This window comes from Syngnathoides biaculeatus, chromosome 6 (assembly GCF_019802595.1).
Source record: "Syngnathoides biaculeatus isolate LvHL_M chromosome 6, ASM1980259v1, whole genome shotgun sequence".
Classification (NCBI taxonomy): domain Eukaryota; kingdom Metazoa; phylum Chordata; class Actinopteri; order Syngnathiformes; family Syngnathidae; genus Syngnathoides; species Syngnathoides biaculeatus.
Window position 1 is genome coordinate 5,193,880 of NC_084645.1, and position 26,984 is coordinate 5,220,863.

Genomic DNA, 26,984 nt, shown 5'->3' on the forward strand with positions numbered 1-26,984 from the left:
TGCATTCATTATCAATGGATAGCATTGGTATTATCTCTGGATTTGTGCAAACAACACAATCTTTTGGACACGTTTTTTTGTATGTAGTTATCCAATTTGTTTTGTTTTTATTTTATTTTATCTATTTTTTTTTTGGGTGGGATCTCGAGTGGTTTCCACAGGTACCACTCGAACAGAAAAATGAAAATAACTGGTAGCATTTTCATCCACACCCAACAGTAAAATTTAACTGTTTAGTTGCCATTATGACAGCAGTCTCACTCCCATGTGTAACCGGACTACAGCGACCTTGGCAGTGGGAATGAGAACGGCTATCTTACAAGTGGCCAATAAAAAGAAATTAGTTTTGTTTGTATTAACAATGGTTTCAAAAGCAAAAACTTTCCTACAATGAACAAATGAACTCAAGTACCCCTTTTTGCAATTTTTTAAGCTTTTTGGGTTTGTTAATATTTTTTTTTCCTTCATCATTCGCCTATCTCTCATTGTGTGGAAATTATTGGTAATTTGTAGGGTCTCCCAAACAGTGTTTTGAATAGAATGAGACCCTTACGTGCTTGTAATGTATGTATAGTTAGACTAAATCCAAATTGCCCTTATGTGTGATTGTGAGTGCGGCTGTTTGTCTCCATGTGACCTGCAATTGGCTGGCAACCAGGTCAGGGTGTACCTTGCCTCCTGCCCGTTAACGGCTGGGATAGGCTCCAGCACTCCCCGCAACCCATGTGAGGATAAGCGGCTAAGAAAATGGATGGAGGGATGAATGGATGTGTAGCTTGAGGAAATTGAACACGTTTTGGATGAACATTCCCTTGTGGATTATGTCGCACACAGATCAAACAAGCCCTACAAAAAAGTTTTTGCATACAAGTTAAATCCATGGATCATGTAATGCCTTTGTACCAGGGCTACCATTCCCCCTGTTGAGACCTGAGACTTCCCATGGCTCAAGATTGCCGCCCACTTAAAAAAATGTTTTTGGTAGAATTTTTTTTTGTATCTGTGCTGACATAATTCGCATTTTGTAATGTAGTATCTTATTTTTTCCACATTTTTAGTTCTACTGGCAAGCTTTGTTGTTGCATTTTGTTTAACACATCATCTCAAAGTATGTCTTCATTTGTTACATGGTTAGCTAATCCCATAAAGGTTTTGGCTGCTGCTTCTTTTGCTGTTTTATCTGTAAATCCATTTCCTAATGATTCTTTGTCTGTATTTGATGTGTGTACTGGACATTTACATATGGCTATTTCTTTTGGTAATTGAACTGCTATGAGCAAATTTTGCAGTAGCTCTGCATGTGTCACTGTGTTCCCTGTAGTTGTCACTATTCCTTTATTTTTCCAGTATTGTCTGTGTAGATTGTGATACCACCGTGAGTACAGCAGCATCTGGTCTCAGATTGTTTAAGACTGTCCAATAAGATATTGTCTATACAGTTCAGTCATCCCAATTCAAGTCTGGTTCTTTTTCTGTCCAATCTGGAACATTTCGTACTACCAAAACAAATTGTCCCAAACTCTTCCACTCCCGTTGTAATGACGTGTGGTGGTGTCCATTCCTTGTGTAGTGCATTTAGTTTGTCAGTCAGTCTTGTTCCTGTCACCATGACTGATATACCATCTGAGTACAGATAATCATGATTTTGTCTGGTGTGGGCTGTTATAAGTTTACAGTATCTTATACTACATAGTCACATGCAATGAGTCACTTCCTACGTTATTTTGTAGTTGTTCAATCATGTCTTGAGCTGTTTGCAGCAAGAAATCTCCTGTTCTTGTGGGAGGTTTGTTTGGAATTGTCATGATCCTGCCGCTCCAGCCTGGGCTGGGCGGGTGTCCGCGGTTGCACTGATTGGAAGGTGCACACCTGCGCCTCATGCAGCCTGATTATGCTATGGATTTATATGACCGCGATGACAACTGGCCGGGGCCAGTTCGTATGATCTTCATGTCCCATTCGTGTGCTCCGGTATCCCTGATTGAACCTGTGTGTACCGACCTTCGTCCATTCTCCGACCAACCTTGTAAGCCTGACTAGCCTAGAGGGAGGAGGAGCCGCCAAACCACGAGGTGTTCTGTCGCGAAATGCGGGCGCAGATAGAGAGGCAGAGCGCGGAATTGGCGGCTCTCAGGGCCCAGCCGGGCAAAGAGATTCAAAATCAAAGTCGTCGGAGTCGTACTCCGGCAGCCGGTCATACAAATCACGGTCCTCCTCATACTCCAAAAAGTCAGAGTCCAGAAGAATATGAGGAGCCGGACGGGTCGTGTTCGGGACGTATTCATACCTCGCTGGCGGAGCGTAAGACACGGAAGTGTAGGACGTCAGGGAGCCTACCAGGATTGGACAGGCTTGGTCCTCCGACAGACGGTCGACCTTGCGTCGGTCCCAGCGACGCCGGGTCTTTCCTGCTGGGTCCTGTATTGGCCAGTTCGTTCTATCACGTCCCATCAGAAACGAGAGTAGGACCCAAATGCAGGAACTCGGAAGACGCAAGGTAGTTCAAGAAGAGACACGTTTATTATATGCAGAGGTAGGGGATCGAGCAGGCAGTCCGGTGCAGCAGGAGTCGATACACGGGAGAACAATCAACGCAGGCAGAAGTATCAAAGGAGTCAGGCTTACAAGGTTGGTCGGAGAACGAACGAAGGTCGGTACACACAGGTTCAATCAGGGATACCGGAGCACACGAATGGGACATGAAGATCATACGAACTGGCCCCGGCCAGTTGTCATCGCGGTCATATAAATCCATAGCATAATCAGGCTGCATGAGGCGCAGGTGTGCACCTTCCAATCAGCGCAACCGCGGACACCCGCCCAGCCCAGGCTGGAGTGGCAGGATCATGACAGGAATATCTAAGGTGTAATAATAGAGCGCTGGATTCCTATTTTGTAAGATATTTAACTGTCCTCCCAGTAATTCCTTTTTTTCCTTTTACTTCTATTTTTCCTGTCAGAGAGGGAACTAAGCCTAGTCCTAGTTTCAGCAAGCCATCTCTTCCCAACAAACGTACGGGGCAAATTAAAAAGTTGCATTTTGGGAGCATTAGTTGTGACATTTTTGATGGGGAGATGGCTGCTCTCTTCCTCGTCTGCGGCCAACAATTATTAAATGTATCACATAAAGCTCAAGAAATTTGTCCTTCCTCTGTCAGGAACGTGTCAACTTTCTTTTTCTTATTTTGTAGCACTCTTTCTGCATGTAGTGCTTGGTTAATGTAATGTTACAGGCTGCCAGTCGGTTTGTCAACCCAATGTTTTTCAATCCATTGTTTTGTAGGATTATTTGAATTAGCATGGAGAGCATTTTTTAATTGCTCTTGATACACACTCCCTGAAGTGTGATCTTCAGGAATGCCACTGTGTGCTTTAAAACATGCAGTCATTCCAATTCTATATTCTTCAAATGGTTCATTGTTATTTTATTTGGCTCTTCCAATGGCAGAACAATTTGCTTTTTTTTCCAAATCTAGCAGAGGTGCGCGATACTAACCCTCGAACTCCCTGCTGCTGTGAGAAAGTATTTTGCTGTCATACAAACTTATTGTACTTCCACACCATTTAAGTGGTAACATTTTCTCAAGTCTTGCGTTCCCTGGACGAATTATGTTACATCAACTTTATGAGATGTGATCCCTTTTTTGGCCGTTTTCACATCCTCTTGAGTCCAGGTTTGGTTGTTGTTGTTGTTTTGTTTTTGTGTGTGTGTTTCTCTAATTTTATCCTGCAGGTTAACTATATATATTTTTTGTGTGTATGTTGAGCTGGCCAGCAAAGTCATATTGTGTTATCCACAAATTTAGATGTTTTGTTTTTATTATTATTTTTTTTCAGATGTTGTGTTTCAACTATTTTGCTATTTATCAATTATTTTACTATTTGATTTTCCCCTGGTGGAGTCAGTGGTTCACCTAGGCTGACTATCCTGACTTCACCCTGAATAGGGGGACAATTACGTTCCGTTTGAGGTATTTCTCAAGCTTCTACCACAAGTGGCGGAGAATTCTTACCACTGCATTCTCAAACAGTTGTCACTCAATTTCCTGTTCAAATGAGGTAGCGAACCTCCACTCACACTTTTACACATGCACACATTTCACGGAGCTCACGTACAGGACACACCTTGCCCTTTTCTCAGTTTTATAGACTAATTAGTCTACTCGATAGTGACTAGTATTCTCGAGGTTTGGTTCTGCCGCAGTCACCCAGACGTGCTTTCACTCATTCCTCATGAGTGTATGAGTTTCCTACTCACCAGAGATGTCTTCACTTCCTTCGGCTTCTCGTCAACCCTCAGCCTCCAGATGCAAAGTCGAGGCCCAGTCCCGGAAAGGGTCTCAAGTGCCATGGCCACGGTCTTTGCCTGGACGTCAACTGAGCCCCTGGAAACCTCAGGTATCTTGAGATCTGGCTCGAAGGACCAAGTAAATGTCAGGTTCACCAATCAGACATTCATTAAACAGGACAAAAAAGGAAGCAAAGACACGAGTTCAAGTCTCGCGAGGAGAGAGGAGAGGAACTGTCTCGTACAATTCACCACTGCGCTCTCTGGTTATCCTCTCCTCAGCACCTCTATTTATTTAGTTTTGAGACACCGCTTATTTACATGGATGTTACAAAGAGGAGACGACAAGCAAAACAGTTTGAAGCAAAGTGTACATGTTTGTTCATGTGCATGTGCGTGTGTGTGAGATTGCTGAAAACATGTGTAGTCATCATTTCTTTAACAGGCAGCAGTTGTGACAGTTCTGATGATTAGATGTTTTTGTTCTTGCTATCTCCTGCAAGGAGACTGCCACGTTATCTAGGGCAGAGCAAACCATTTATTTATTGAAAGCAAATGTATGATAATTATGATCACAATTATTCCTACTTCGACATTGATAGTCGGTTGAGGTGTGGATGCACGCTTTTCCCACATCTCAAACAGGGACTTATGGTGGTCTTGTATGATTGTGTTGCCCAGTAGTTCAATTGAGCAGAGGGCCTCGAAGACCACCGTTGCAGAGTTATTTTGATTGGTGTGCGGCCTCTGTTTTGGATTACAGCAGACACTTTCAAAATGGTGTGGGATAATGCAGTTGGTGCGAATCTCAACTATTTTGCGTCATTCAGCAAACAAAAACTTGATAACTTACCGCTGTTAAACCTGGAGCATACTTCTTGGTCGGCCATCTTTTTTAATTGCCAAAATTCATTTTTTTTTTCATCTGCAAAAGAAATTAAACCCATGCGAAAAAGAAGTAAAACAGAAATATTTAAAAAAAACAAATTAAGCTTCTATCTGCATCAGAAGTCCTTACAATGAAAAATTCACTTTATTTATTGAATGAACCTCATAACCTTTGTATAAAGAGGCATAAAGCAGAGTTTAGCCAGTTTAGCTCTAAACAATTGTAAGCAATCCTACATATGATCATTCAGATTTGGTCATCTGATATTTGATAATCTAGAAATAGTAGATTCATCATCAATCATTCCAATCAACATAACCAGTCAGTATTTTGTAGATTATATTTTAGCAAATAGTACAGTAAAACGCGTAAAACACATTCAGGCAAAATTTATTTTATTGAAAAGCTTTTGTGTCATAATATCTGTTTTCATTCAGATTTGCTAAGGCCCACCTGAAATTCTCAGTCACAAACGTCTCGGCTCATGGGTGGGTTTGAATAACAAGCAACTACCCCTACCGATAGTGAGTGTCACTTTTGTCAACAAGGTGGCTTGCTCTCTATCCATGAATCAACCCCAAACCTAATGGAACCAATGAGTCTGGTTCTGAACGACCAAATTGTGAGTGCAATCTTTGATATTACAATAGTAATCCCCATTTATAGCTCATCTATATGCTCACCCAGATGACATATTGTCCTGTAAACAACAAGGCAGGAAAACCAGAAAGGACAAAAAGTCAACCCCTCGGTTCTTTTGATAACGGTGCTGCTCCTCGTGTTTTCAGCAAAAGGCTTACAGAGGCTTATCCCAACCCTGCACTCTGTGGTACAGTTTCTCTTGCATGCCCATTTTTGTCAACATGAACAAGATGTCTGAACACTGGAAAGGAGTCATCTAATATAGAATATTCTTTGATCAGAATGATGCTTTTCTTTTTTTTCTCCAGAATGCAGGGGATGCAGAGAGCACTTTGAATGTTCTCAATGTCCTGGAAGAACTTCTGTCATCAGGTAAGATTGGAAAATCATACAAAGAATACATATATTTCCACATGCTGTATTCCTAAACTAATTAAAATAATTCCAAACCAATATCCCTCCATCCATCCAATTTCTGAGCCGCTTACCCTCATGAGGGTCACGGGAGTGTTGGAGACAATCCCAGCTGTCATCGGGGAGGAGGCAAGATACACTCTGAACCTGTTGCCAGCCAATCGCAGGGCACATGGAGACAAACAACAGTTGCACTCACAATTACACCTAGGGGAAATTTAACTAAAACAAAGTCTGGTTTAATGATACACACCCCTGGCTTTGGTGTGGGCAGCATGGGATTTGTTCCCACTCAGTGATGGTGTCAATATGTGTCCTGCGACTCACTGGTGACCAGTTTAGGGTGTAGTCTGTCAGGGGCGTGGCCAGGCTACTACCCTATATGCGGCTGCCTCCGGCAGCAGCTCCTTGCCTGCACCTCATTGGCTCTAATTAAGCCATGTACAGTATTTACACCTCATTGGCTGTAATTAAGACATGTATTTAAGAATTGTGTATTGTATTACCTTTGGCCAAGTCGTATGAAACTGCATGAGTCTGCGTGACTTTACGACCTTCTTCAAGTGTATTTGCTCGGCTGTCACGGCCAACTGTTCCTGTGCCTCCACAGCCAAATATAGTCAAGTCTTGTTTTTGTCTAAGAGTAATCCAACCTTGTTTTCTTGTTTTTGGACCTCACCTTTTGCCATGTGTTTTTGTGCCTTTGCCTTTTTTTTTTTTTGACTGCTTCGCTGTGAATTACCTGTGCCTGAAATAAAACTACCCTTGATATCAAGTCAATGCCTGAGAGTCCTGCATTTAAATCCAACCCCTTGTCCCATGTTCGTGACAGAACAAACTGCCCATGCATGGACCCAGTGGACTGATAAACGCTGAACTTCAAGTGCAGCAGGAGGAACAATTAGCTACCCTTTAAGTACATCGTGTTGCCTTCCACCATCCTTTCAAGGATCAATCAGAGTGGTGCACTTCGTTGGTTCTCATGGATCGGGCTCAGGAGAGGGGATCAATCGACCAGCCGCTGCCTCTTGTTTTTGTTCCAACAACTCCCAGCCTGTGGCATTCACCTCTCTCTCATGTTTTGTCGAAAAGTTCACAGTGACTAACCTTTGCTCATGCACTTCAGCAGGGACGTTCAACCCAAAGATGTCTCCTGCTCATGCTTCAGCAATGCTCAACCCGTGGCAGTCGCTGCGTGCAACATACACTCATTTCTGTTACAACAGCTTCCAGCTGCTGCTCCCTTGGTCTTGCATCAGCGGCAGCACCTGACCCGCAACAGCCGCCACATGGTCTTTTTCCGGCCTGTGCTATCCACCACTCACTCATGTCTAAGACCTGACCCTGAGCTGCCTCTCACTCACATCTCAGCGGAGCTTGACCCCGAGTCGCCTCTCACTCATGTCTCAGTGGAGCCTGACCATGCACCGTGTCTTGCCCATGCCTCGGCTGGGCTCGATCAGGATCAGTAGCAGCCACCATTGCCTTTCGCCCACACCTCAGTGATTCTCGACCTGCAGCAGCTGCCGCCTCTTGCTCCTGCCTCGGGTTTCGCTGCAGCTGTCACCTGTTCCTGTTTGGGTCTTGCTTTGCCTCCTCGCATCTGCTTTTGTGACCGTGTAGGAACCCTAGTGCTTGGCGTCCTGGCTGACCTGCTGAACTGATCAGCCAACCTCCTCGCTTTGGGTAACCTGAATGGCCACCGGGCATACTGGGGTGAGGGTTATTATTATGAGGATTATTCAATTTATGAGGTCAAACCTTTATCCTTACTTGACTTCATTTTTTATTTATCAACCAATAAAAGCCACATTGTAGATATTTTATCTAGAGTGGGCACTGGATCCAGGCCTGGAAATGGGGCCGAAGGTGCGTGCCTGGTGGCTGGGCCTGCAACCATGGGGCTCGGTTGGGACATCCTGAAAGGGTAACATGGAGACATAGGGGTCTGGTGCAATAAGAGCTGGACAGTAGCAAAAGACAGGGACCTTGGTGATCCGATCCACGGCTAAAGAAACTAGCTATAGGGACATACAATGTCACCTCTCTGGCAGGGAAGAAGACCGAGCTGGTGTGTGAGGTCGAGAAGTTTCAACAAGATAAAGTCAGACTCGCCTCTACACATTGCTGGTACCAGTCCTGTTGAGAGGGGTTGGACTCTGTTCCACTCTAGAGTTGCCTACAGAGAGAGGGGCTGAGCAGGTGTGGGTATAGAAAAATACACACACGCATAACACTCTCCCCCTTAAGGAAAAGAACGTTACAAAGAAACTTTCTGTTGTAATAAAACTAAGCAACACAAAACATGACAAAACAGAATAGAAATCAGAATAAACAGAAAATAAAGAAACGAAAACAGAAAAATAAAACAGAAGTACCAAACATCAAACAACTTTACACCCTGGAGAGTGATGCAGCGCGTGCAATAGCCTTTATTCAAGCACAAACTGGTTGTGCCTGGCCGTGCCCTACAACATGCCCCAGAAACTCAACCTGGGCCTTTCAAAACTCACACTTTGCAACTTGGACATTCTATTTCCCTTCCATGGCGTAAACGATGACATCATCCATGTAGGCTTTGACAGCCTCCTGACCCGATGTCACATTGTTGATGAGCCATTGGAACGTTGCTGGGGCATTTTTCAAGCTGAACAGCATCACTTTGTATTGATACAGTTCGTCAGGTGTAGCAAATGCCGCAATAGTCTTTGCAGGGACAGTGAGCGGCACCTGCCAGAAGCCCTTCAGAAGGTCAAACTTACGTATGTAGCTTGACTGATGTGATCAATGCAATCATCCACTCTCGGAAGAGGGTAAGAGTCAGCTTGTGACAGTACATTGACAGTTTTCATGTTAGTGTAGAAGCACCACGCTTGGGCACAAGTACACTAGGTGAACTCCATGGACTGTGACTTGGTTCTATAATGTCATTGTCCAGCATGTACTGCACCTCCTTCTGCAAAATCTCACTCTTCGCAGGATTCATTTGATATGGGTGTTGTTTCACAGGCACAGCATCACCCACATCTATGTCATGACTAATCAGGCATGTGTGGCCAGGCACATCTGGAAACAGGTGAGAAAACTCAAAAAGCAGACATGACATTTCAGCTTTCTGGTCAGCTGACAAATGTGTCAATTTCTCATCAAGGTGAGCTATCACATCAGAATTGCACAATCTTGGTGAAGCATTATCACGCATATCATCCAACTTGACATCGATAACAACATCTTCAACATTGTCATTGACGCTTGCATCATCATCAACTGTACAATCAGTAACTGGGGAGGAAAGTGTTGTTGCAATGCAACTGACTTGTTTGTTGTTCAACAAATTTTCAGACTTATCAGTAGGACCTGAGGTGTTTGTAGATAAGTCATCAGCCTCTGACGCTACAGAATGAACCATGAATTTATCTGATAAATCAAAAATGGAATCATTCGGCAAAGACGTCTTGGAAAAATGTCTTTTGACATCAATGCATAAGACGGAAAAGTACCCGGAACGTCATACTCCAATTGCTCTGTATTGGGCAAACACTCCAGAGAAACAGTGACAACTTGTGTCGCCATAAGATTGTTGCCAATCAACAAATCAACATCCGGAACTGGAAGAGAGTCAAGAACACCAACCATGATGGTGTCAAATTCACAAAATGCAACGGAACAAGAGAAGAGCCACTTACACTCTTAATAATACTATCTGAGTTAGCTGAAGACTGCAGAAAAAGGCAAAACATCCTTCAAAATCAGAGAATGCAGAGCTCCAGTGTCCCTCAGAATAGTAACTGGCCTTGGGGTAGAATTATCTGCCATAAGTGAAACTGAACCATTGTGAATAAAAGGCAACAACTTCACTGAAACTCCAGAATCTGAAAGTTCTTTGTCAGAACCAAAACTCTCCTCAGAACCACCTGGTAAGGAAGGCTGATGTGTGATGTATGCACAGGCTATTGGGGAAACCATGGACTGATTTTTGTATTTGAGCTTTTTACAAACAGAAATCAAGTGATCGGGATTCTTACAATAGGCACAGACAGGTCCTTTATCCTGAGAATTTGAAGCTGCCTTATCATCACTTGACTCTGGGTGAGAAACAGTCTTTTGGCGACAAAAATTGGAATTGCTAGGAGACTGAAAAGAACTCTTGTGAGTCAAAAAATAATCTGCCAACACTGCTGCATCATGTAAATTATTAAGAGTCCGTTCATCCAAGTAAATCCTGAGATTGGACAGAGCACACTGCTTAAATTCCTCCATCAAAACTAATTGTGTCAAACTCTGCCAATTTAAAGACCCCTTTGAACTACACCACCTATCAAACAAAGTTTCCTTTTCTCTAGCAAATTTTACAAAGCTCTCATTGTCCCTTTTTTGAGTACTTCTAAATTTCTGACGGTATGCTTCGGGCATTAACTCATAAACTTCCAGGAGGGTCTTTTTGACAAAATCATAATCAGAACTTTGCTCGACAGAAAGGGCAGAATATGCATCCTGAGCTTTTCCTTTTAAGACTATTTGCAATAGCATAGTCCATGACTCTTTAGGCCACTTGAGATTTTCAGCTACTTTGTCAAAGTAGAGGAAGGATTTATCAACTTGTTTTTCATTGAAAGGAGGGACCATTGTGGCATACTGTGTAACATCAAAAGATGAAGAACTGACCAAAACAGAGGACATTTCAAGTTTCTTGAGTTTAATCTCTTTGTCACATTCGAGTTTTTGAAGTTCTATGCCTTTCCTTCCTCTCTCTTTTTCAATCTGAAGTTGTAATTCCAGTTTCTTTAATTCCAAAACGTCTGAAGGTTCCTCTTCTACCAAGGCCAAAACATCAGGAACAAAAATCCTCTCATCAGTGTTATGACTCAGAACAATTTTCAAAATTTGAAATTTTCTCATACCAGGTTTGGCACCAAGTCAATGCAGCCCTATGGGGGCACAAACCAGTGCAATTTGTAGGCCGGTCCCAAGTCCGGAAAAATGCAGAGGGTTGCATCAGGAAGGGCATCCGGCGTAAAAACTGTGCTAAACAAATATATATAATATAATAATAATAATATAAGAATCCCATACCGGCTCGGTCGTGGCCCGAGTAAACAACGCCCGCCCCCGGCACTGCTAACCTGCAGGGCGTCAGTGGAAATTCAGCTACTGTGGGTCGAAGACAAAGAAGGGGAAGAAACCGGATCCATCGTCAGAAGATAAAGAGGAATGCACAGAGCCTACAACTGAGTGTAGGGACTTTGAATGTTGGGACTATGACAGGAAAAGCTCAGGAGTTGGTTGACATGATGATTAGGAGTAAAGTAAGTTTCTTTCAGCTTGTCCCTTTCGGGGTCGCCACAGTGTGTCATCTCAGATGAACACACATATATGTTTGGCATAATTTTTCCCACCAGATGCCATTCCTGACACAAGCCTTCTCAGGGAGTGGAGGCCCCAGTGGGATATGAACCCACAACCCCTGGTTTACCAAACCAGTGCTCTAACCACTGAGCTACGGGGCCATATTTTGTGCTCACAATGTAATCTGGAGGAGATTACTGACTGTAAAGTAGTGGCAGGGGAGAGTGTAGCTCGACAGCATAGGATGGTGGTGTGTAGGATGACTGGTGGTGGGTAGGAAGATTAAGAAAACAAAGATAGAGCAGAGAACCATGTGGTGGAAGCTGAGAAAGGAAGAATGTTGTGCAGCCTTTCGGAAAGAGGTGACACAGGAGGAGCACTAGGAAGACTGGACTACTACAGTCAAGTTGATCAGAGAGTGATCAGAGAGACAGGCCGGAGAGTACTTGGTGTCTTCTGATAGGAAAGGGGAGAAGAAGATTTATCGGTGGAACCCCAAAATACAGGTAGTCATACAAGGGAAGAGATTAGCGAAGAAGAACTGGGACACAGAGAGGACTGAGGAGAGGCTAAAGGGGTACATTGAGATGTGACGTAAGGCAAAGGGTGAGGTGGTAAAGGCTAAACAAGAGGCATATGAAGACATGTACACCAGGTTGGACACGAAAGAAGGAGAAAAGGATCTCTACAGGTTAGCCAGACAGAGGGATAGAGATGGGATGGATGTGCAGCAGGTAAGGGTGATTAAGGATAGAGATGGAAATGTGTTGACTGGTGCCAGTAGTGTGCTAAATAGAAGCAAAGAATACTTTATAAGAATACTTTTTATAAGTTGATGACTGAAGAAAATGAGAGAGAAGGAAGAGTTGAAGAGGCAAGTGTGAAGGACCAGGAAGTGGCAATGATTACTAAGGGTGAAGTCAGAAAGGCACTACAAAGGATGAAAAATGGAAAGGCAGTTGGTCCTGATGAGATACCGGTGGAGGTATGGAAGCAATTTGGAGAGATGGCTGTGGAGTTTTTGACCAACTTATTCAACAGAATACTAGCGGGCGAAAAGATGCCTGAAGAATGGAGGAAAAGTGTTCTAGTTCCGATTTTTAAGAACAAATGCGATGTACAGAGCTGTGGGAATTATAGAGGAATAAAGTTGATGAGCAACACAATGAAGTTATGGGAAAGAGTAGTGGAGGCTAGACTCAGGACAGAAGTAAGTATCTGCGAGCAACAGAATGGTTTCATGCCTAGAAGGAATACCACAGATGCATTATTTGCCTTGTTGATGTCTGGTGTGGGAGAGAAGTATGTTAAAATAGTCCAGGACATGTATGATGGCAGCAGAACAATGCTGAGGTGTGCCTTAGGTGTGACAGAAGAATTTAAGGTGGAGGTGGGACTGCATCAGGGATCAGCTCTGAGCTCGTTCCTGTTTGCAGTGGTAATGGATAGGCTGACAGATGAGGTTAGACTGGAATCTCCTTCGACCATGATGTTCGCAGATGATATTGTGATTGCGGTGAAAGCAGGGAGCATGCAGAGGAACAATTAAAAAGATGGAGACATGCACTGGAAAGGAGAGGAATGAAGATTAGCTGAAGTAAAACAGAATATCTGTGCATGAATGAGAAAGGTGGAGGGGTAAGAGTGAGGCTACAGGGAGAAGAGATAGCGAGGGTGGAGGACTTCAAATATTTAGGGTCAACAATCCAGAGCAATGGTGAGTTTGGTAAGGGAGTGAAGAAACGGTTCCAAGCAGGTTGGAACAGCTGGCGGAAGGTGTCTGGTGTGTTATGTGACAGAAGAGTCTCTGCTAGGATGAAGGGCAAAGTTTACAAAACAGTGGTGAGGCTGGCCATGATGTACGGATTAGATACAGTGGCATTGAAGAAACAACACGAAGCAGAACTCGAGGTAGCAGAAATGAAGTTGTTGAGGTTCTCGCTCGGAGTGAGCAGGTTGGATAGGATTAAAAATTAGCTCATTAGAGGGACAGCCAAAGTTGGGTGTTTTGGAGACAATATTCGAGAGAGCAGACTTCGATGGTTTGGACATGTTCAGAGGCGAGAGAGTAAGTATATTGGTGGAAGGGTGCTGAGGATGGAGCTGCCAGGCAAAAGAGCAAGAGGAAGACCAAAGAGAAGGTTTATGGATGTGGTGAGGGAAGACATGAGGGCAGTTGGGGTTAGAGAGGAAGATGCAGAAGATAGGCTAAGATGGCAAAAGATGACACGCTGTGGCGACCCCTAACGGGACAAGCCGGAAGGAAAGGAAGATGAAGAAGAAGGTTTGGCACCAAGTCGGAAATGACTAGCAAGTTGCAGAAGCTCAGACTGATTCAGGGTTAGGGGACCTAATGAAGTGCTCAAGTCTAAACTCCATTTTGTTAGCTTCACAGTTTAAGTTGCAAATATGCACCAAAAAATATTAGCGCTTTTAAACAGATGTCTCAAATGTCAAATGAAGTTGATCCTGGACGAGCCCCCAATTTTGTTACGTGTGAATTCAGACTAAAATCCCCAAACTCAAACCAGCAAAATATGATAAAGCAGTTGTATTGCGTTTAAGACAATTTAGTCACACACAACAACACAACACAAAAATAAAACAATCAACACAGAATCAAAGTTCAAAGACCGAATAGTTGAGCCAAGCTATGAACTGTCACTGAGTTGAGCAACCAGGCTAATATTCTTTCCAGCGAATATTCCAAGTTAACAAATGTGCAGAAATGTTCAAGAATGAAATGTTAATAAGATTGCATCGTCTCGAACTTGCATTATATTTTGAGAAGCTGTGGGAAAGATGAGAGGTTCATGAATTAACTACTAATTAATTATTTAATAGTAGTTAATAGTATTTCATAGCAAAGCAAACCAGCAAAGCAAATTTATTTGTATAGCACATTTAATGCACAAGGTAACTCAATGTGCTTCTATGACCGACAGCATTCAAAACAAAAAGATCTAATTTAAAAAATAAAAATAGAATTCAAACCGAGTACAGTGCAAGAAATATTGAAACGTGGAAATACTCAAAAAAGCATGTGAAAAAAAATACTTGGATTTAAAAACATTCAAACTTTGGGGTGACAACCATGATGTTGTTGGGAATGCTTTGGACTCTGCGCTCCACTATTTGACCTCGATCAGTCTTTCTCGGAGCTCTACTGTATTTGTATTCCATTAGCATTTCTTCAGGACATTTACCAGTAGCAGAAGTTTAAAATCTATTCTAAACCTGACAGGAAGCCAGTATAAAGGCTTTAGAATTAGGGTGATATGTTCTGATCTCTTTGTTCTTGTCATAATCCGAGTTGCAGTATTCTGAATGAGCTGCAGCTCTATAATGCTCTTTTTGGAGAGTCCAGTCAGAAGACCATCACAATAGTCAAGTGTACGTGACATAAAAGCAGGGCTGAGCATCTCCTGATCTCCTAATAGAGATTAATTGATAACAACCATTAATCTGTTAGTTATTTCTCAACTTGTCATCAGTAGAATAAACCAGGGAAAAGTCCTTAAACTCCTCACATAGTAAGTACTACCTCTGAAGAATGCCAAACAGAAAAAGAAACATATTAAAGAGGATGAGCTATTGCACAGTTTACTCTGGAGCTGGAGGGATTTTCTTGTCAGGCAGTAACAGATTTAGTTTCATGGATAAAAACTTCATTCAACACACAGATTGACCTGGTTAAATTAACCCCTCCAGAATTACACTAAATTAAAAAACATCAGTAAAACAAAACTTCCCCAAAACTGAAAAAAACAATAATGCCCAAACCAAATTCACAGCCACAGCAAGTTAAATCAGCAATATCAGCTATCCATCCATCCATCCATCCATCCATCCATCCATCCATCCATCCATCCATCCATCCATCCATCCATCCATCCATCCATCCATTTTCATTGCTGCTTATCCTCGCAAGGGTCACTGGAGTGCTGGAGTCTATCCCAGCTGTCAACGGGCAGGAGGTAGGATACACCCTGAAGTGGTTGCGAGCCAACTGCGGGGCACATAGAGAAACATTTCTGACAAAACATCTCTTAGCTGATAGTGTGCTGGGGCAATACATCGGAAGTAAAGCCAAAAGTGGCGTTTATCAGTGAGGTTAATACGATGAACCTAATCTTGGCTTCACCACAGTCGAGCTTGTCCTTAGAGACTACATCTTGATAGCAAAACACCATCTTAGGTAACTTCGTCTTCCATTCATCTGACACCTCATAGCCACTGATGTTGAGGTCACACAACCCACAGTTTTTAAGCTGTTGCGATAGGTCAGGTGTTGCACTCACTGATGGAGTAGAGCTGGTCAGATGGTCATACCGTAATTTGCACAGCCCTTGGGCAATGGGAATATCCTCAACAGGAACACAGGTGAACACATCAGCAAGGACACCTGAGCAGGCTTGAGCAGGCTGACATGAAAGTTCAGGTGGACCCGCATCAACTTTGGAAGTCCCAATCTCATAGTGACCATATTGATTACTTTGGTAATCAGGAAAGGATCAAAGAATTTGTGAGACAGCTTCCAAGACTCCACTCAGAGTTCAAGGTTCTTAGCTAACACCCAGATCCGCTGACCCACTCTGTAGGCCTGTGCTGGCGCTCTTACGATCCTCGACAGCCATTTACGAACACCTCTTGCATAGCAGCATCTGTCGGGCTCGCTCACAGGTTCTCTTGCAGTGCCTCATAATGGCAAACGCAGATGACACTGATGAGTCAGAGTCTACAGATGGAAAAAGAGAGAGTGGACAACCTTGCACAATATGAAAAGGCACAATCCAGTGGAGGCTGAGGGAAGAGAAATGTGAGAGTATTATACCCAAATTAGTTGTTGGCTCCAAGAGCCCGGATACCAAGACTCAAGACACCGGAGCCCTGTCGCCAGGTCTTGTTTTATGCGTTCGGTCTGGCCATTGGTTTCCGGATGATGGCCTGAGGAAAGCCCAACTGTGGCCCCTATTAGGGAACAAAACTCCTTCCAGAACCGTGAAATGAACTGGGGCCCCCTGTCCATGCAACCTGAATATGTTAGTCATTATAAGCTCCATCGTCTGTTTTGTAGAAGGGAATTTAGGCAACGCAATGAAGTGAACCATTTTGGAAGAACGGAGAAACATGTGTGACCATGGCCATCGAGGGACGGACAGAAGTTATAACTCCCCTAAGGGTTGTTGGCGGGAGGGTTTATTTGCCGCATAAGCAGGACACGCATTGACGAACTCCCTGAGGTCATTTTTTTTATGTTTGGCCATCAAAAGTGTTATTCTATAACTGACTGCATTTTGGCAATTCCCGGGTGGAAAACTGTAAGATTGGTGTGGGCGCATTCAACTACTCTACCCCTCAGTAGGGGGGCCGATATACAGCCTGTCAGCTGGGCACCCTTTGGGACTGCGAGAACCCTTTAGCGTGTCTTTAGCCTGAAGATATTCTAAGTTCTTATGGTCGGTTAACAGCAGGAATGGAACCTGTGCTCCTTCTAGCTAGTGTCTTCATTCAGACAATGCTGCTTTGACTGCTAAAAGCTCCCGGGCCCCAATGTCAAAATTTCATTCTGCGGAAGGCAGTTTTTTTGCGAAAAACATGCAGGGTCCAATCTCCCATCGTTGGGACTCCTCTGTGAGAGGACGGCCCTTATGCCCAAATCCAATGCATCTACCTCTGTGACAAACTGCTGATTGGGATCTGGCAAGGCAAGAATTGTAGCGGAGGTAAAGCTGGACTTGAGCTTTCGGAAGGTCGCTTGACATGCTGGGTTCCAATTGAAGGAATTGTGGGGTGAGGTTAGTTTATGTAATGGGGCTGCGACCAGTCTAAAGTTCCGGGTGAATTTAACGGGAGAAGTTGGTGAACCCTATGAACCTCTGCGAGCAGTAGAAGGGGACCAATGTAGAACAGTCTCGACCTTGTGGGGACCCAAACATTCTCACCCACTGCCATTACGAAGCCCAGGAATGATACAAATGATTGGTGGAACTCACACTTTTCGGCCTTGTTATATAAGTCATGAAGCAGCAACCACTGTAGTAATGCTCGAATGTGCCCGACACGGGATTTTTTGTCCAGGGAGAATAACAGAATATCATCTAGGTACACAAAAAACACTTATGTTGAGCACTTCCCGTGAAATGTCCTTGGCAAAGCTCTGAAACACTGCAGGGGCATTCGTGATTCCAAAAGGCATAATCAAATATTTCTAATGACAGTTGAACATGTTGAATGCCTTTTTCCACTCATCCCCCTCTCGTATCCTCACTGGGTGGTATCCACTTCTCAAGTCTAGCTCGGAAAAAAACTTGGCCCCCTTTTGGAGTGCATACTAAAGTTTGTGGCATGAGGGGGTGCGGCTACCTGTTCTTTACCGTAATGCTGTTCAATGTTTGATAGTCTATACAGGGCCGCAGGGTCTTATCCTTCTTTTGCATGAAAAAGAACCCCTCTCCTGCCGGAGACTGACTCGTGGAGACGCGAGGATTCCACGGCTGTGACCAGCGCCGGGCTGGCGACCAGTAGGGGGAAGGTACAAGCATAAAATTAAGCCGTGCCATTACCTGCTGCAACATGTTGTCCTGCTGCTCCAACTGGCGGCCAAATGTCAGGAAACATTCTTCATGTTAGGCGAAGCGAAGCCCTTGATTTGGAGAGCCTTGGGCACCGGATCAGAGTAGGCTGGGTCCATGTTGTGGCCAGATCGTTTTGTCATACCCAGAACTCAAGGCAGAACCCAAGATGCATGACTCACAAGACCAGGTACAGTTCGCGGAGCGTATTTTTTCAATCTGAGGTTGATACACAGGCAGGCAGTCCAAACAGGCAATAGTGCCAGAATCAAAAGGCAAAGAGGCAAGGTTATCAATGGGGAAGGGTTCGGTACACAAAGACTCAAAGACAAGAACATGGAATTGCAGGAATGTGGCATCAAGGTACAACGATCTGGCGAAGGGCCAGGCCACAGACATGACAATATATACCGACAGGAATCAGCACAACAAGAAGCAGGTGGGCTCGTCTTCTCACCGAAGCTGGTGGGCACCGGGTTGAGGAAGGACGGACTGGCCACTGATAGAGACTGGATAATAAAACAACTCACTCACTCCTTCAACTCTATGTGACCCCACCATGATTACTGTCTTGTCAGCGGGGTATATATTGGAACAGTTCATGTACACAGACCAAAGATCTCAGGTACTGGTGAGCGTGTCTTGAATGTTGCCCATACTGCCCTTCTTGTCACATGGGTTGCCTAGTTTAAAGTGGGTGTGGAAGAAGGGCGCAATGATGCGGCTGGATTTCTTGAAGTCTGTGAGCATTGATACCTCACATGTCCAGGACTGTAACAATTCAGACACAGCCCGTATGTATGGCCTACAGTGTGAATTGATTCAGTGCTTCGCTCAGACACAAACTCTGCGTGATGTATGTTGAGCACCCTGCAGGCCAAGGGGAGGACTGTGCCGATTGGCACGCCATTGACCAATAGAAAGAGAAGCAGTTTACAAAGACAGAACTTTGTCAAACATAGCCACCATCTGTTGATGGCAGGGATTGACTACTGAGGGACCAGAAGCAACAGGAGACAGTGGAGCAGCCTGCATCTGAGGCAAGGGGCAAGAAGCTAAAGGTAGACATTGATTTACAGCACCGCCAGGTGACTGAGATTAGCCAATGGCTGCAGTGGATGAGAGGGAGGGCATAGGGTGGGATGTATTCTCATACCTCACTGAGAAAAGCACTGGAACAGCTCTGCAGCCGATGACATCAATCGAACCCTGACCAGGGGCAGCAACATATGGAACATTTTGTCACATGACTATCCAGCCAGTGCTGGACCTCAGTTACAGGTCTTTCCTTGGGAGCCTTCAGTTAAAAAGATAGGGCGAGACTAGGATTAGGACAATGGTTAATAAACATTATGACAACTTCTACAGTGGGGACCTTCACCAGTTTGCCCTGCCTGAATGAAGCATGAAGGCACTCATGTACAGCATCAATACAGTTGTTGAAGCAGATCCAGTAATCCATGGCATCTTCAACAGCCCACAGAACGGTGTTGCAAAACTCCTTCATGGGCAGGCTGGACAAAGTCACCTCACTGAAGTTGGACATAAGAATGACAAACACAGCAGTCAGCATCTCAGCCCCACTCAATGCAGGGCTGCTGCGCAACAACTGACCAAATCTCGAGCATTTCCAGTCAACCTGGACATTGTCAGGTCAAACATTCCTGTAGGTGTTTTACAGTCCATTCCAGATAGGTAACACTTCATCATATCCTCCCATTCATAAATAGAGAATGCATCTGTGCAGTCACCCCTAAAGTATGGAGGTGCCTTAGCGTCTGCCTGAACGACAATTTTCTGCTGGCGGACAGGAAACTGGCTGCAACTGCGGTTGTGTATGGTGCTGAGATTTGGTGTGAGACTATCACCAATCTGTTTTGCCAGATCAGTACTTATGTTACTCGGCGCCTCAGTCATGATAACTGGGGTTTGTTGTTGAGTCGTATGAACAAGAGGAGTGGAGCTAGCTGCAGAGAATAATGGCTTCGTATCATTGACTGGTCTGGCCCCCAGTAATTGTTAGGTGGCCTTGGCCTACCCCTTCCAAAACATTACGAAGCCAATCACTCACCCCTACCCAAACTAAAACCAGCAAAATTTCCCACGCCATTTAACCCAAACATTGCAATATAATATAATATAATATAATATAATATATAATATAATATAATATAATAATAATATAATATATAATATAATATACACGTACCCGCAACTCAAAGAGGAAAAAGGTCATCTTATCCAAAACATCCAAAACACATTATGAAGAAAATTGTAAAAGGATATTGTCATGGACAAGACTCGGGGGTGGACCCAAATGCACGACTCAGGTAAGAGGTAAGCAGTGCGGAATAAGCCTTTATTCGTTCCAATGTCGGTTACCAGGGAGTCAGTCCAAACAAGCAGCAAGATCAGTAACAGCAGGCTTACGGGGTAAGTCGGGAGACAGGCGTTGGTCGGTACACGGGAGGTAGACGTCAGGAGTACGGTAGTGCGGGAACGAGGCATGAGAGGCAACGATCTAGCAGAGTCTCTGTCGTCCCCCGGGTCCTATATGTACTGGGTCTAATCGGAGGTCATGAGGCGCAGGTGTGACCCTTCCGATTAGACGGCCACGCCCAGCCCTGGCTGGAATCCAGGATCATGACAGTACCCCCCCCTCAACGGCCGGCTCTGGACGGCCCAGGCGCATCAGGGTGAGTCGCGTGAAACTCCCTGATGAGGGAGCGGTCCACGACGAAGCGGGAGGGGATCCAAGAGCGCTCCTCTGGGCCATATCCCTCCCAGTCCACCAGGTACTGGACCCCCCTCCCTCTGCGGCGGGAAGACAGCAACCGGCACACGGTGTACACCAACCCACCGTCGACCATGCGGGAGGGCGGGGGGGACTTGAGCGGAGGAGCCAGCGACGACGTGCGATTCGGGCGAAGTCTGCTGACGTGGAACGTAGGGTGCACCCTCATCGACCTGGGCAGTTTCAACGAGACGGCGACCGGGTTAATGACCTTGGAAACAGGGAACGGGCCAACGAACCTGGGAGCAAGTTTGCGGGATTCCGTCCGCAGCGGGAGATCTTTGGTGGAGAGCCACACTCGCTGTCCCACTCTGAGCTCTGGTGCGGCCCTCCTCTTGCGGTCTGCTGCGGCCTTGTAGGCGCTGCTCATGCGCAGCAGTGTCCTCCGAGCTGCTTCCCAGGTCCGTTTGCAGCGTCGCACCACGGCCAGGGCCGACGGAACTGTGGATTCTGTGACCAGTGGAGGAAACACGGACGGAGGATACCCATGCACGACATGGAGTGGAGCCATACCTGTTGAAGCGGAGGGTAGGGAATTGTGGGCATACTCCACCCACTTGATGTGCTGGCTCCACGTGCTCTGGTCCCTGGATACCAGACATCGAAGACCGGTCTCTAATTCCTGGTTAATCCTCTCAGTCTGGCCATTAGACTCTGGGTGATGACCCGATGTCCGACTTGCTGAAGCGCCGATGAGGTTGCAGAACTCCTTCCAGAAACGGGCGCTGAATTGCGGACCCCTGTCTGAAAAGATGTCCTGGGGTAGACCGTGGTAACGGACGACCTCGTCTAATACCAACTGGGCTGTCTGCTTGGCCGACGGGATCTTCGGGAGCGGCACGAAGTGGACCATCTTGGAGAAACGGTCCACTATGGACAGCACCACCACTGTGTTCCCTTGTGAAGGCGGCAGGCCGGTAACGAAGTCCATCGCGATGTGTGACCACGGACGAAAGGGGATGGACAGGGGTTGCAACTCACCAACGGGCCGTAGGCGGGAAGTTTTATTGGCAGCACACACCGGGCAGGCGTTGACGAACTCCCTTACATCCTTGCTGAGGTTAGGCCACCAGAACCTTTGTTCGACCACTGACCGTGTCTTCGCCATTCCCGGGTGGCAGACCGTCTTGTTGGTATGGGCCCAGTTGATGACGTCTCCCCGCAGAGATGGGATGACGAAAAGACGGCCCGACGGACAATCCGCGGGTGGCGGTGTCTCTTCCAGGGCCTCCTTCACCCGCAACTCGATCGACCAAGTGAACCCGGACATGAAGCACCCCGCTGGCAGGATAGTGGCGGCGTCTGAATTAGTGCGCCCTCCCTCGTGGATCCGTGAGAGTGCATCCGGCTTGCCGTTTTTGGAGCCTGGGCGGTAAAACACCTTAAAGTGGAAGCGGGTGAAAAATAGAGCCCACCTGGCCTGACCGGCGTTCAACCTCCTCGCGGACTTCAGGTATTCAAGGTTCTTATGGTCCGTGAAGACAACGAACGGTACTTGCGAGCCCTCCAGCCAGTGCCGCCACTCCTCCAACGTGCTCTTGACCGCCAGCAGTTCCTTATCTCCCATGTCGTAGTTCCTCTCTGCCGGGGTCAACTTTCTAGACAGGAACGCGCACGGGTGAATCCTTCCATCCCTGGGACTCCTCTGCGACAAGACTGCTCCGATTCCTGAATTCGATGCATCCACCTCCACCACAAACTGGTTATCGGGATCCGGAATAATGAGAACGGGCGCAGTAGTGAAACTTGCCTTGAGCCTGCCAAAGGCCTCCTGGCAGGTCCCGGACCAGTCGAAGGTGGTATTTGGCGAAGTGAGCGAATGCAGAGGAGCGGCCACGGAACTGAAGTTCCTTATGAATTTCCTATAGAAATTGGCAAATCCCAAGAACCTCTGCACGTCCCTCCTGTTGGTGGGGGTAGGCCACCGCAGCACTGCGTCGACCTTCCCGGGATCCATCCGTATCTCTCCCTCAGCCAGGACGAAGCCCAGGAAGGACACGGATGCCTGATGGAACTCACACTTATCCATATTCACGTATAATTGGTGCTGCTGCAGACGCCGGAGCACCTCTTGGACTTGTTGAATGTGAGAGGCTAGGTCTGCTGAAAAGATGAGAATGTCATCCAGGTAAACAAAGACAGATCTGTTCAGGAACTCCCGGAGCACGTCGTTAATGAAGTTCTGAAAGACGGCCGGAGCGTTTGTCAGTCCAAAGGGCATCACAAGATACTCATAGTGCCCTGTGGGGGTGTTGAACACCGTCTTCCACTCATCCCGTTCCCGAATCGGCACCAGATGGTAAGCGCTGCGCAAGTCGAGCTTGGTGAAGATCCGGGCTCCCTGGAGGAGTTCGAATGCTGTTGAGATAAGCGGCAAAGGGTACCTGTTCTTGACTGTGATGTCGTTCAGTCCTCGGTAGTCGATGCAGGGTCGCAGCATGGAGTCCTTCTTCTTGACAAAAAAAAAAAAAACCCACCGGCTGGTGAAGATGAGGGGCGAATGAGTCCGGCTGCCAGCGAGTCCTCGATGTAGTCCCTCATGGCTTGATGCTCTGGTCCTGTTAAAGAGAACAGTTTCCCTCTGGTAGGGAAGGTGCCTGGCAGGAGTTCAATCGCGCAGTCGTATGACCGATGTGGCGGTAGAGACTTTGCCTTAGATTCAGAGAAGACCTCCCGTAGGTCATGATAGCAGGAGGGCACTGCGGTCAGGTCCAGGGCGGTACCAGGTTCTGTTAGCCGAACCGGCGCGACTTGAATACCCCTGTCTCTCCAGACAGCGAAACAACGACTGAGACAGTCCTCACCCCAAGTCTTGATCTGACCCGTGGTCCAATCTATGTGCGGATTATGTTCTTTGAGCCACGGACTGCCCAAGATGATGTCGCTACTACGTGCGTCGAAGACATGAAAGCTAATTCGCTCCGAGTGAGCGTCCGGAAAGCTCATACGTAGCGTCTGAGTACGATGTGTAACCCGACAAAGGAACTTGCCGTTGGCGGCATAGGCGTGACGAAACCGTTGTGTGGGGAAGATTGCCGCCCCCAGCTCCTCGACCACGCGGGGATTTATCAGGTTTGCTTCCGACCCAGAATCTATGAAAGCCGTCACAGAGCATGAACGGGAGTCCGTTCCCAAGGTGAGGTGAAGAAGGGACCTCTCTGACCCCGTCGCGGTGTACCGCACACTCACCGGAGTAGCGATCCTGATGTCAGAATGCCCTGGTCGAGTCGGGCAACGGGCGATCAAGTGTCCCAAACGCCCCCAGTAAAAACAGCGTCCCTCTCGTCGCCGACGTAAGCGCTCCTCCGCTGAGCTGCCAAGCCCCTCCACTTGCATGGCTTCCGGTGAAGCTGACAACACGGGTGGCCGGGAAGCGGAAACAACCGGACTGCGACTCTCCCTCTCCTCCTCCCTCAGGCCCTCCATCTGTCTCTGCACGGTGAGGCGCTGGTCCACCTTGAGGGCCAATGCGATGAGGGAGTTAAGCGAAGGCGGAAGATCCATGGCCACGAAGTGACCACGGATCTGTGGGGACAGTCCCTCGTAAAACGCGTCATGGAGGGCTTCCTCATTCCAGTGGCTCTCGGCAGCCCAAATCCAGAACTCAATGGCGTAGTCGGACACGCGGCAACGCCCCTGGCGAATTGTCATGAGTGACGAAGCCGCCTGGCGTTCCGGAGCCGCATACTGGAACACCTGGGTGAGCGCGCAGACGAAGCTCGCCCATGAGCGGCAGGTCTCAAAGTTACAGCTCCACTCGGCGGTGGCCCATGCCTCCGCCCTCCCTGTCATGTGGGAAATGACGAAGGTGATCCAGGAGCGGTCCGTGGGAAAAGCGGAAGCTTGCAGCTCAAAGTGGAGATCGCACTGCGCCAGGTAGGGCTTGACGTTACCGGAGTCGCCTGAGAACCGCTCTGGTCGAGAGTGATGGTGGCACGGGGAGGCACAGGAGCGGCCGCGCTAGCTTGGGAGGCTAGCCACGGTTGCACCTGGGTGCAGAGCTCCTGGATCTGGTGAGTCACACCCTGGAGAGCAGCCTCTTGCTCACCCAGGCGTTTGCCCTGCACTTGCAGCGCACGACGAATGGCTTCAGAGTCGGCTGGGTCCATGTTCTTGGCTAGATCGTTCTGTCACGGACGAGACTCGGGGGTGGACCCAAATGCACGACTCAGGTGAGAGGTAAGCAGTGCGGAATAAGCCTTTATTCGTTCCAATGTCGGTTACCAGGGAGTCAGTCCAAACAAGCAGCAAGATCAGTAACGGCAGGCTTATGGGGTAGGTCGGGAGACAGGCGTTGGTCGGTACACAGGAGGTAGACGTCAGGAGTACGGTAGTGCGGGAACGAGGCATGAGAGGCAACGATCTAGCAGAGTCTCTGTCGTCCCCCGGGTCCTATATGTACTGGGTCTAATCGGAGGTCATGAGGCGCAGGTGTGACCCTTCCGATTAGACGGCCACGCCCAGCCCTGGCTGGAATCCAGGATCATGACAGATATTACCTGGAACGGCAGAGTGGAATTACTGGTTAATATGTTAGCCTCTCAGTTCTGCGGACTAGGGTTCACATCTTGGCCCCACCTGTGTGAAATTTGCATGATCGGCACAAATTTGGGTGGCTTTTCTCCAGGAACTGCGGTTTCCTCCCACATCCAAAAAACATGCAATAATTGTACACTTTAAATTTCCCTTAGGTGTGATTGTGAGTGTCATTGTTTGTCTCTATGTGCCCTACAAATGCCTGGCAACCGGTTTAGGGTGGATTCTGCCTCCCTCAAGAAGATAGATGCGATAGGCTCCAGCACTCCCACGACCCTTGTGAGGATAAGCAGTTCAGAAAATTGATGCATAGTACCAGGGGAGAAAAACTGCTCACGAAGCAACCAAAACAGAGCAAAGGAATAATCATTCACCTGACCCATCATAAGGCAAAATAGCTTGGCAAATGTCAGACGATAAATCCCAAGAATGGAGAAACTTAGCAAAATAACGAGTAACGGGGCCAGTCCAATAATACAAATGTGCTGAAATTCGTACATAAAGTATCAACAACCCTCCAGCACTACTAAATTTACCCAGTGACAACACGACAAAACAACCCTGCCCCCAAATAAAAAACACCTGCAAGTAAAAGACGGGGCACTGCTCTTATGTCATCATAGATAGCTGGAGCCCGTGCAGGGCGAAGCAAAAGAGAAGATCAGTCGGACACATACGCGGTCACTGGTCTGAGATGTGATGATTTGAAGAAAGGTGTGACACTGGACCATATTGGAGACGATCTCCTTTTATTGTGACAAATTAAAAAAACAGAATAAAAAACGCCTTATAAATTTCCACAGTTTGCTCATGCTCTGATCCCAGATGAAGACAGTACAAAAGGGTGCCAGCAACTACGCAGTAAAATAAATAAATTTAACAAAACATACCAGATGGAATAAACCATAAAAATGGTCACCCACTTCTTCCAGAGGAAGGCTGTCCTATGGGGCAAATGTGGGCCACAAAATTACACTTATAGTGGGGAGTACAGAAGAAGAAATATATTACAGTGGGGGAGCTAATACACAAATTGCATTGGACATTTTTCTAGGCCTTTTCCTTGTCAGGAACCAAAAGATTTTGTGTAAGTATACGGAAAGTATATTCAATACACAGATTATCCAGTTTAAGTGTGATTGGCTCATGACCAGGTTAGGATGTACCCTGCCTCTTGGCCAAAGACAGCTGAGTAGGCTCCAGCTCACTCGTAAGGAAAAGAAAAATGGATCTAGCATGATGCTGGCGCAGCTGGAGAGCAATGGCCTCAAAGTTCTTAGGACCGGGGTTAAAATCCCAACCTCCCCTTGTGTGGATTTTGCATATTCTCCGCATGCCTGCGTGCATTTTCTTTGGGCACTCCGGTTTCCTCCCGCATCCCAAAAACATGCATTAATTGGAGACTCTTATTTGGTCTAAGTTGTGATTGAGTGACTATTGTCTGTCTCCATGTGCCCTGCGATTGGCTTGCAACCAGTTAAGAATGTACCCTGCCTCCTG

At 46.5% G+C, this 26,984-nt stretch overlaps 1 protein-coding gene across 6 annotated transcripts in view; it reads left to right on the top strand.

Annotated features, from left to right (window-relative positions):
• Positions 1-26,984, top strand: part of LOC133502463 (cytosolic carboxypeptidase 4) — a 213,804-nt gene that overhangs the window by 20,518 nt on the left and 166,302 nt on the right. For all 6 annotated transcript variants that reach the window (XM_061823276.1, XM_061823278.1, XM_061823274.1 and 3 more), the window contains one exon: positions 6,128-6,191. In XM_061823276.1, the coding sequence (XP_061679260.1) occupies positions 6,128-6,191 (64 nt within the window). The remainder of the gene's footprint in view (positions 1-6,127; positions 6,192-26,984) is intronic.